Source organism: Chionomys nivalis, chromosome 25, assembly GCF_950005125.1.
Source record: "Chionomys nivalis chromosome 25, mChiNiv1.1, whole genome shotgun sequence".
Classification (NCBI taxonomy): domain Eukaryota; kingdom Metazoa; phylum Chordata; class Mammalia; order Rodentia; family Cricetidae; genus Chionomys; species Chionomys nivalis.
In genome coordinates, this window is record NC_080110.1 from 28,663,416 (window position 1) to 28,673,643 (window position 10,228).

The following is a 10,228-nucleotide window of genomic DNA, read 5'->3' on the forward strand; positions in this document are numbered from 1 at the left end:
CGTAGATGGTATCATACAGGAACCAAAGTTCATTTCAAACTGAGCTCACCATGGGATTTGGCGAGGAACAAATGCTGCTTTGGTTTTTCCTCGGGCAAGAGGAAGTGAGGAAATCAGAGTGGGATGAGGTAAGAATAATGCCTTGAGAGGCAAAAATATCAGACGGATTGCACGGGAAGGAACTGGAGATGGCATGAATTGAAATATTCGTTCCTTCGCCGCCCCGGCTGCAGCCATCTCTGTTCCTGGAGAGTGTGACACACGTCCCATCCTCAGCCTCTGGCCACAGCGACCTCACCGCTCATTTCCCCTGGAACCGAGGAGGCATACCTGGGCTCTCCACAGAGGGAGATGATGCAGGGAGGGGAATCCCACCTGCTCTGAGTCACCTGCTAGTGTAAAGGGCGGGTCTTACAGCTCAGGGACCTTAAAAAGAGACTGCGAGACAAAGGGAAGAAAACAGGAAGCATCTTAGAAACCGGACTACAAGAGTCAGAACAAAAGGAGGCGGGTGGAGAGTCCACCAGGCCTGCTGCAGGTCACAGAGCCAGCCGGATTTGAGAAGCGGACAACACGATGCTGGGTTGTAGAGGCATGCTACTGCTGTGGCTGCTGCCCTGGGCGGCTCACGGCCGGACGGTGCCTAGCAGCAGCAGCCCTGACTGGGCGCAGTGCCAGCAGCTCTCTCAGAATCTCTGCACACTGGCCTGGAGTGCACATCCCCGAAAGGGACCTATGGTAAGTGTGAGCTCCTGGAGCCATGCAGAAACCTTTGCAAGCCCTCGAAGTGTGAAGTGTGATGTAAGCTGGGGCCCTGGGTGGACTCTGGAGGGCTGAAGGTCATCACAGAATGAGGGAGGACAGAAGATGAACTTTGGGGAGAGCCTAAGAGTCCATTGGAATGCAAAAGTACTTGTGTTGCCAGGCAGTGGTGGAGCACACACCTTTAATCTCAGCACTCAGGAGGCAGAGGCAGGCAGATCTCTGTGAGTTCGAGGCCAGCCTGGTCTACAGAGTGAGTTCAAGGGCAGGCTCCAAAACTGCACAGAAACCCTGTCTCAAAAAAGCAAAACAACAACAACAACAAAACCTTATCTCATCCTCCCTTGGCCCCATTCCAGGATCTGCTAAGGGAAGAAGGAGGTGAAGAGGCTAGAAATGACGTCCCGCACATCCAGTGTGGGGATGGCTGTGATCCCCAAGGACTCAAGGACAACAGCCAGGTACCATCCAGATAATGTTAGTACATCTAGGGCAGGGGAGGAATGAGCTGGCATCATATCGACCCCTTGCTAGGTCTGAGATGGTAAAGAACTGCCGTGGGCTTGAAGCCGGCCTGAGCTACCTGGCGTAGGTCTAAGGCCACAGCCTGAGCTAGTGGGATGCTGTCTAAAGAAGAGGGAGAAAAGAAGGCAGGGCACTGGAAAAGAGTATCCATATGTTTTCATTGCTTCCTTCTTTCCCTAGTTCTGCCTGCAAAGAATCCACCAAGGTCTGGTTTTTTATAAGCAGCTGCTGGACTCAGACATCTTCACAGGGGAGCCTTCTCCACTCCCTGATGTGAGCCAGCTTCATACCTCTCTACTGGGCCTCAGCCAGCTCCTCCAGGTATGAACCCGGGGTCTGGAGGATGGGACTAGCCAGTGTCCGAGACGGAAGCTGGGAGCTTAGTATTAGAACCCGTTCTGACTGTGTCTTGTGTCCTTTCAGCCAGAGAATCAGCACTGGGAGACCCCACAGAGGCCTAGCCTGAGTCCCAGCCAGCAGTGGCAGCGTCCCCTTCTCCGCTCCAAAATCCTCCGAAGCTTCCAGGCCTTTGTGGCAACAGCTGCCCGGGTCTTTGCCCATGGGGCAGCCACCCTAACTGAACCCTTAATGCCAACAGCTTGAGTATGGCACCCAGGTTCCCAGCAATGATAGGATCAATCTACCAACCCAGGCATCTATAAGCCAACAAGCTAATTGACCCATTGGTACTTTTGGTTGTTGTTTTGTTTTGTCTGAAGGGCAAGGGCAGCTTTACTGGGGTGGGGGGGGCGGGGATCAGAGCAGGTAGCTCCCTAGAGGATGGAGATGAGGAATAAAGTCATGGCCTTTGCCATGGAAGCTGGCAAGCAACCGGATGGTGGAAGGGGCGGGAGCACGTCAGGGAAGCAATGAGAAAGGCCAGAGCACCAGAAAAAGTGAGCCCAAGCAAGCTCGGTGCCTGCCTGCCTAGTCCCTGAGGACAAACGGCCAACGTGGACCGACTGTGACTTCACCTGGGACAAAGCTGCATATTTATTAACCCGGAAGGGAGATTTGGGTATTTATCCTTGTAACAGAAGTTTACAGGATTATTATTTATTATATTTATAAGGAATTATGTATTTTTCCAATAAAGACTTATTTATGTGTCTAATAACTCTCTGAGTCTAATTTCCTTTCATTCTTTCTTTCTTGCTTTCTTGCTTTTCGAGACAGGGGTTTTCTGTGTAATAGCCCTGGCTGTCCTGGAACTCACTCTGTAGACCAGGCTAGCCTCGAATTTACAGAGATCTGCCTGCCTCTGCTTCAACCGTGCTGGGATTAAAGGCGTGCGCCATCACAGCCCAGCTTTCTTGACTCTACTTTCTTTTTTTTTTTTTAAATATTTATTTATTATTTATACAATATTCTGTCTGTGTATATGTCTGCAGGCCAGAAGAGGGCACCAGACCTCATTACACATGGTTGTGAGCCATCACGTGGTTGCTGGGAATTGAACTCAGGATCTTTGGAAGAGCAGGCAATGCTCTTAACCACTGTGCCATCTCTCCAGCCCTCTACTTTCTTTTTTTAAAAAATTTATTTATTGTTATTTAAATGCATTGGTGTTTTGCCATGGGTGTCAGGTCCCCTGAAACTGGAGTTATAGACAGTTGTGAGCTGCCATGTGGGTGCTAGGAATTGAACCCTGGTCTTCTGGAAGAGCAGTCAGTGCTATTTTTTTTAAATAATAATTTTAATGAATACATTGAAAGAAAAGGGAAGTTAAAATCTGAAGAGGAACCAATGCATATCGGACCATTTCTAGATTAAAGGCAAATATTAAGGTGACCGCTTTTATAAGATTCAATTACAGTTTGTAGAGAGCAGACAAAGAGATTGATCAACAGTTAAGAGCACAGATTATTCTTCCAGAGGGTCTTAGTTAAATTCCTAGTACCCACTGCAGGTGACTCACAACAGCCTGTGACTTCAGCTCACAAGGATCCAATGCCTCTAGTCCATATGCACGTGGCACACACCTTCACACACACATAGCCACACAATTGATGAAAAATGATTTTATACATTTTTATTAATATTTATTGAGCTCTACATTTTTATTTGCTCCCCTCCCTGCCTCTCCCCTCCCCTCTTCAATCCTCCCCCAAGGTCCCCATGCTCTCAATTTACTCAGGAGATGTTGTCTTTTTCTACTTTCTACTTCCCATGTAAATTATATCTATGTAAGTCTCTCTTAGTGCCCACATTATTGTTTAAGTTCTCTGGGATTGTGGTTTGTAGGCTGGCTTTCTTTACTTTATGTTTAAAAACTTCTTATGAGGGCTGGAGAGATGGCTCAGTGGTTAAGAGCATTGCCTGCTCTTCCAAAGGTCCTGAGTTCAATTCCCAGCAATCACATGGTGGCTCACAACCATCTGTAATGAGGTCTAGTGCCCTCTTCTGGCCTGCAGGCATACATGTAGACAGAATATTATATACATAATAAATAAATATTTAAAAAAATAAAATTAAAAAAACCTTCTTATGAGTGAGTACATGTGATTATTGTCTTTCCGTGTCTGGGTTACCTCACTCAAAATAATGTTTTCTTGTTCCATCCATTTTCCTGCAAAATTCAAGCTGTTGTTATTTTTTCCTGCTGTGTAGTACTCAGTTGCGTAAATGTACCACATTTTCCTTATCCGTTCTTTGATTGAGGGGCACTTAGGTGGTTTCCAGATTCTGACTATGACAAACAAAGCTGCTATGAACATAGGTGAGCACATGTCCTTGTGGCACGATTGAGCATCCTTTGGATATATACCCAAAAGTGGTATTACTGGGTCTTGAGGAAGGTTGTTTCCTAATTTTCTGAGAAATCACCACACTGACATCCAAAGGGGTTGTACCAGCTTGCATTCCCACCAGCAATGCAGGAGTGTTCCCTTTCCCCCACAACCTCTCCAGCATAAGTTGTCATCAGTGTTTTTGATCTTGGCCATTCTTACAGGTGTAAGATGAAATCTCAGAGTTGTTTTGATTTGCATTTCTCTGATGACTAAGGATGTTGAACATTTCCTTAAGTGTCTTTCAGCCATTTTAGATTCTTCTGTTGAGAATTCTCTGTTTATGTCTGAACCCCATTTTTTTTATTGGATTATGTGATCTTTTGGTGTCAAATTTCTTGAGTTCCTTGTATATTTTGAGATCAGACCTCTGTCTGATGTGGGGTTAGTGAAGATCTTTTCCCATTCTGTTGGCTGTTGTTTTGTCTTTTGACCGTGTCCTTTGCTTTACAGAAGCTTTTCAGTTTCAGGAGGTCCCATTTATTAATTATTTCTCTCAGTGTCTGTGCTGCTGGGATTCTATTTAGGAAGTGGTTCCCTGTGCCAGTGCATTCAAGTGTACTTCCCACTTTTTTTCTAGAAGGTTCAGTGTGGTTGGCTTTATGTTAAAGTCTTTGATCCATTTGGACTTGAGTTTTGTTCATGGTGATAGATATGGGTCTGTTTTCATTCTTCTACATGTTGATATCCAGTTATGCCAGCACCACTTGTTAAATATGCTTTCTTTTTTCCATTTGATATTTTTTGCTTCTTTATCAAAGATCAGGTATTCGAAGATGCATGGATTGATATCCGGGTCTTCTATTTGGTTCCATTGGTCCTCCTGTCTGTTCTTTTGCCAGTACCAGGCTGTTTTCAGTACTGTAGCTCTGTAGTAGAGTTTGAAGTCAGGGATTGTGATGCCTCCAGAAGTTCTTTTATTGTACAGGATTGTTTTGTCTATCCTGGGTTTTTTGCTTTTCCATATGAAGTTGAGTACCGTTCTTTCAAGGTCTTTGAAGAATTTTGCTGGGATTTTGCTGGGCATTGCCTTGAATCTGTAGATTGCTTTTGGTAAGATTGCCATTTTTACTATGTTAATTCTGTCTACCCAAGAGCATGGGAGATCTTTCCACTTTCTGGTGTCTTCTTCAAAGATTTAAAGTTCTTGTCATACAAGTCTTCCACTTGTTTGGTTAGAGTTACTCTGAGATATTTTGTGCTATTTGTGGCTATTGTGAAGGGTGTTGAATCTCTGATTTCTTCCCCCCAGCCCTTTTATCAACTGTGTATAGGAGGGCTACTGATTTTTTTTTTTTTTTTAGTTAATCTTGATTCCTGCTACATTGCTGAAGGTGTTTATGAGTTGTAGAAGTTCCTTGGTAGAATTTTTGGGATCACTTACGTAAACTATCATATCGTAAGCAAACAGTTTGACTTCTTTTCCAATTTGTATCCCCTTGATCTCCCTTTGGTGTCTTATTGCTCTAGCTAGGACCTCAAGAACTATTTTGAATAGATAGTGAGAGAGTGGACAACCTTGTCTTGTTCCTGATTTCGGTGGAATCACTGGGAGTTTCTCTCCATTTAGTTTGATGTTGGCTGTTGGCTTTCTGTAGATTGCCTTAATTATGTTTAGGTATATTCCTTGTATTCCTGCTCTCTCCAAGACTTTTATCATGAAGGGATGTTGTATTTTGTCAAAAGCTTTTTCAGCATCTAATGAGATGATCATGTGGTATTTATTTTTCAGCTTGCTTATATGGTGGACTACATTGACAGATTTTCATATGTTGAACCATCCTTGCATCTGTGGAATGAAGCCGACTTGGTCATGGTGGATGATGTTTCTGATGTGTTCTTGGATTCGATTTGCTAGTATTTTATTTAGTATTTTTGCATCAATGTTCATGAGTGAGATTAGTCTGTAATTCTCTTTCTTAGTAATGTCTTTTTGTGGTTTTGGGTTTCAGGCTAATTGTAGCCTCATAAAAAGTGTTTGGCAATGTTCCCTCTGTTTCTATTGTGTGGAATAATTTAAGGAGTATTGGTATTAGTTCCTCTTTGAAAGTCTTGTAAAATTCTGAGCTGAAACCATCTGGTCCTGGGCTTTTTTTGACTGGGAGACTTTTGATGACTGTTTCTATTTCTTCAGCAGTTATAGGTCTGTTTCATTGTTTATCTGGTCTTGATTTAATTTTGGTAAGTGGTATTTATCCGGAAAGTTGTCCATTTCCTTTAAGTTTTCCAATTTTGTAGAGTACAGGTTTTCAAAATATGACCTGATGATCCTCTGTATTTTCTCCGTGTCTGTTGTTATGTCCCCCTTTTCATTTCTGATTTTGTTAATTTGGATATTCTCTTTTGGTTAGTTTAGATAAAGATTCATCTATTTTGTTGGTTTTCTCAAAGAACCAACTCTTGTCTCATTGATTTTTGTATTGTTTTCTTTTTTCTTTTTTCAAAATATATATTTATTATGGATACAATATTCTGTTTGCATATATGCCTTCAGGCTAGAAGAGGACACCAGACCTCATTACAGATGGTTGTGAGGCACCATGTGGTTCCTGAGAATCGAACTTGCGTCCTTTGGAAGAGCACGCAATGCTCTTAACCGCTGAGCCATCTCTCCAGCCCCTGTATTGTTTTCTTTGTTTCTATTTGGTTGATTTCAGCTCTCAGTTTGATTATTTCCTGCCATCTAGTTCTCTTAGGTGAGTTTGCTTCTTTTTGTTCTAAAGTTTTCAAATGTTCTGTTAATTCACTAGTGTGGGATTTTTCCAGCTTCTTTATGTAGGTGTTTAGTGCTATGAATTTGCCTTTTAACACTGCTTTCATTGTGTTCCATAAATTTGGGTATGTTGTGTGGTCATTTTCATTGAATTTTAGGAAGTCTTTAATTTCTCCCTTTATTTTTTCCTTGACTCATTGATGATTCAGGTGAGCATTGTTTAATTTCCATGTGCTTGTGGATTTTCTGGAATTAGTATTGCTGTTGACTTCTAGTTTTAGACCATGGTGATCTGATAAGGTACATTGGGTTATTCCAAATTTTTTGTATTTGTTGAGGTTTGTTTTGTTACCGAGTATGTGGTCAATTTTTGAAAAGGTTCCATGAGGTGCTGAGAAGAAGATATATTCTTTTCTGTTTGGATGGAATATTCTGTAGATGTCTGTTAAGTCCATTTGAGTCATAACATCTGTTAGTTTTTTTATTTCTCTGTTCATTTTTTTTTGTCTGATTGACCTGTCCAGTGGTGAGAGGGGAGCGTTGAAGTCTCCCCCTATTAGTGTGTGGGGTTTAATATATGATTTAAGCTTTAGAAGTGTTTTTTTGACATATGAGAGTACCCTTGTATTTGGGGCATAGATGTTCAGTATTGAAATTTCCTCTTGATGGATTTTTCCTGTGACTAATATGAAATGACCTTCTTTGTCTTTTTTGAGTGATTTTAGCTTGAAGTCTACTTTGTTAGATATTAGGATAGCCACACCCGCTTGTTTCTTAGGTCCATTTGATTGGTATATTTTTTTCCCAACCCTTTATTCTGAGACGATGTCTGTCTTTGAGGTTGAGATGCGTTTCTTGTATGCAGAAGAAGAATGGATTCTGTTTTCATATCCAATATGTTAGCCTGTGCCTTTTTATAGGTGAGTTGAGTCCATTTACATTAAGGGATATTAATGACTAGTGGTTGCTATCTCCTGTTAATTTAGTTTTCATCGTTGGTGATGTTAATTTGTGCATTTTTTCTTCTTCGGCATTTGCTGTAATGAGATCATCAGTTGTTTGTGTTTTTGTTGGTGTTGGGTTGGCGTTTTCCTTCTAGTATTTTGTGTAGGGCTGGGTTTGTGGCTAGGTATTGGTGAAATCTAGATTTGTCATGGAATATCTTGTTTTGTCCTTCTATGGTGATCGACAGTTTTGCTATGTTTAGTAGTCTGGGCTGGCATCCATGGTCTCTTCATGTCTGCAAAATGCTTGACCATGACCTTCTGGCTTTCATTGTCTCCAATGAGAAGTCAGGTGTAATTCTGATAGGTCTACCTTTATATGTTACTTGGCCTTTTTCCTTTGCAGCTCTTAATATTCTTTCTTTACTCTGTATGTTTAGTGTTTTGATTATTATGTGGCAAGAGGACTTTTTTTTTTTTTGATCCAGTCTATTTGGTGTTCTGTAAGCTTCTTGTATCTTCATAGGCATATCTATCTTTAGGTAGGGAAAGTTTTCTTCTATGATTTTGTTAAATAATTTTTCTGTGCCTTTGAGTTGAACTTCTCCTTCTTCTATACCTATTATTCTAAGATTTGGCCTTTTCATGGTGTCCCATATTCATGGATATTTTGGGTTAAGCTTTTGTTAGATTTAATGTTTTCTTTAACTGATCAGTCTATTTCTTCTATCGTATCTTCAGCGCTTGAGATTCTCTCTTCCATTTCTTGTATTCTACTGTTTATGCTTGCATTTGTGGTTCCTGATCTTTTTTTTTTTTTTTTTTTGGTTTGTTTTTTTTTGGTTTTTCGAGACAGGGTTTCTCTGTGGTTTTGGAGCCTGTCCTGGAACTAGCTCTTGTAGACCAGGCTGGTCTCGAACTCACAAAGATCCGCCTGCCTCTGCCTCCCGATTAAGGGCTGGGATTAAAGGCTGGGATTAAAGGCGTGCGCCACCACCGCCCGGCCCCTGATCTTTTTTTAAAAAAATATTTATCTATCTATCTATCTATCTATCTATCTATCTATCTATCTACCTACCTATCTATCTATCTATCTATCTATCTATCTATCTATCTATCATTATGTATACAAGATTCTGTCTGTGTGTATGTCTGCAGGTCAGAAGAAGGCACCAGATCTCATTATAGATGGTTGTGAGCCACCATGTGGTTGCCGGGAATTGAACTCAGGACCTTTGGAAGACCAGGCAATGCTCTTAACCACTGAGCCATCTCTCCAGCCCAGTTCCTGATCTTTTTCTCATGATTTCTGTTTCTATAATTCCTTCAGCTTGTGTTTTCTTTATCATTTCTATTTCAGTTTTCAAGTCCTGGATAGTTTCTTTTATATGTTTGATTTCTTTTTCTTGGTTTTCTTTTTTTTTTTTTTTTTTTTTAATATTTATTTTATTTATTTATTATGTATACAATATTCTGTCTGTGTGTATGCCTGCAGGCCGGAAGAGGGCACCAGACCTCTTTACAGATGGTTGTGAGCCACCATGTGGTTGCCGGGAATTGAACTCAGGACCTTTGGAAGAGCAGACAATGCTCTTAACCACTGAGCCATCTCTCCAGCCCCTTCTTGGTTTTCTTTAAGAGATTTGCTGATATCTTCCAATTTTTTGTTTGTTTTTTCCTCCATTTCTTTATGGTAATTTCTCATTTCATCTTTAAAAATTTCAAACATCCTCTTGAGTTTATTTTTTAGATCATTTTCTTCTGGTTCATCCATATTTGGTTGTTCAGGTCTTGCTTTTGTAGGGTATTTAGGTTTTACTGGTGTTGTGTTGCTCTTTGTGGTGTAACATGTGATCTTACCTTTTCTGCTCATCCCTTCCTCTAATAGGTGTGGCTGGGACTGTCTGAGATTCTGTTGAATAATCTTCTAGGTGCCAGCGAATCCAAAGCTCAGATGGTTGTTCCTCATGGTACAGTCAGTGCCACAGTTCTAGTTAACCCATTGGTTACTCCTTGTTCCTGGGGGTAGCTCGATGCTCCTGTGCTTTGCTCTGCTCCCTCGGAGTTTGCTGTCTCAGGCCTACTTTGGCCTAGGCTGCTGGCTTTGATCTGTTTCTGTAAATCCTGGTCTGGATCTCCTCCTGCAGAAGTCCCTGGATTGGAGCTGGACCTGTTCTGGTGGAGATTGCTGACTCTGGATCTGGTCACTGGCTCAGTCTTGATCCGCCAGTGTTCTGGGACTGGGTTGGCTCCCAGGACTGGATTTGCTCCTGGCTCTGCTCCTGATGGAGCTGGTTTCCCCAGGCTCTCTCTGTCCTAGGGGTCTCGTTCAGTTCCACTCCTGTAGAACTTGTTGCCTTGGGGTTCCTGTCTCTGCCTTCCAAGTGCTGGGATTACAGGTGAGCATCGATGCTCACCCATTAATTATGTAGGTGTTGAAGCTCCACACCCTGGTCTTCACACTTGCCTGGAAAAGGCTCTACCTACCAAACTAT

The 10,228-nt window shown here is 41.9% G+C and overlaps 1 protein-coding gene across 1 annotated transcript; it reads left to right on the forward strand.

Moving 5' to 3' along the window:
- The first annotated feature begins 484 nt into the window (after positions 1–484).
- On the forward strand, positions 485–1,890 carry Il23a (interleukin 23 subunit alpha). The gene is made up of 4 exons (XM_057758237.1): positions 485–738; positions 1,122–1,223; positions 1,468–1,608; positions 1,711–1,890. Exons 1-4 carry the CDS (start codon positions 577–579, stop codon positions 1,888–1,890), a joined length of 585 nt encoding a protein of 194 aa, XP_057614220.1. The 5' UTR covers positions 485–576.
- Positions 1,891–10,228: the final 8,338 nt, after the last annotated feature.

Bases quoted from the DNA above. Each gene is read 5' to 3' on its own strand.
- Il23a (XM_057758237.1), top strand. From the start codon at position 577: ATGCTGGGTTGTAGAGGCATGCTACTGCTGTGGCTGCTGCCCTGGGCG. The intron at 739-1,121 runs GTAAGTGTGAGC...GCCCCATTCCAG, and splicing joins ATCCCCGAAAGGGACCTATG to GATCTGCTAAGGGAAGAAGG. The intron at 1,609-1,710 runs GTATGAACCCGG...GTGTCCTTTCAG, and splicing joins GCCTCAGCCAGCTCCTCCAG to CCAGAGAATCAGCACTGGGA.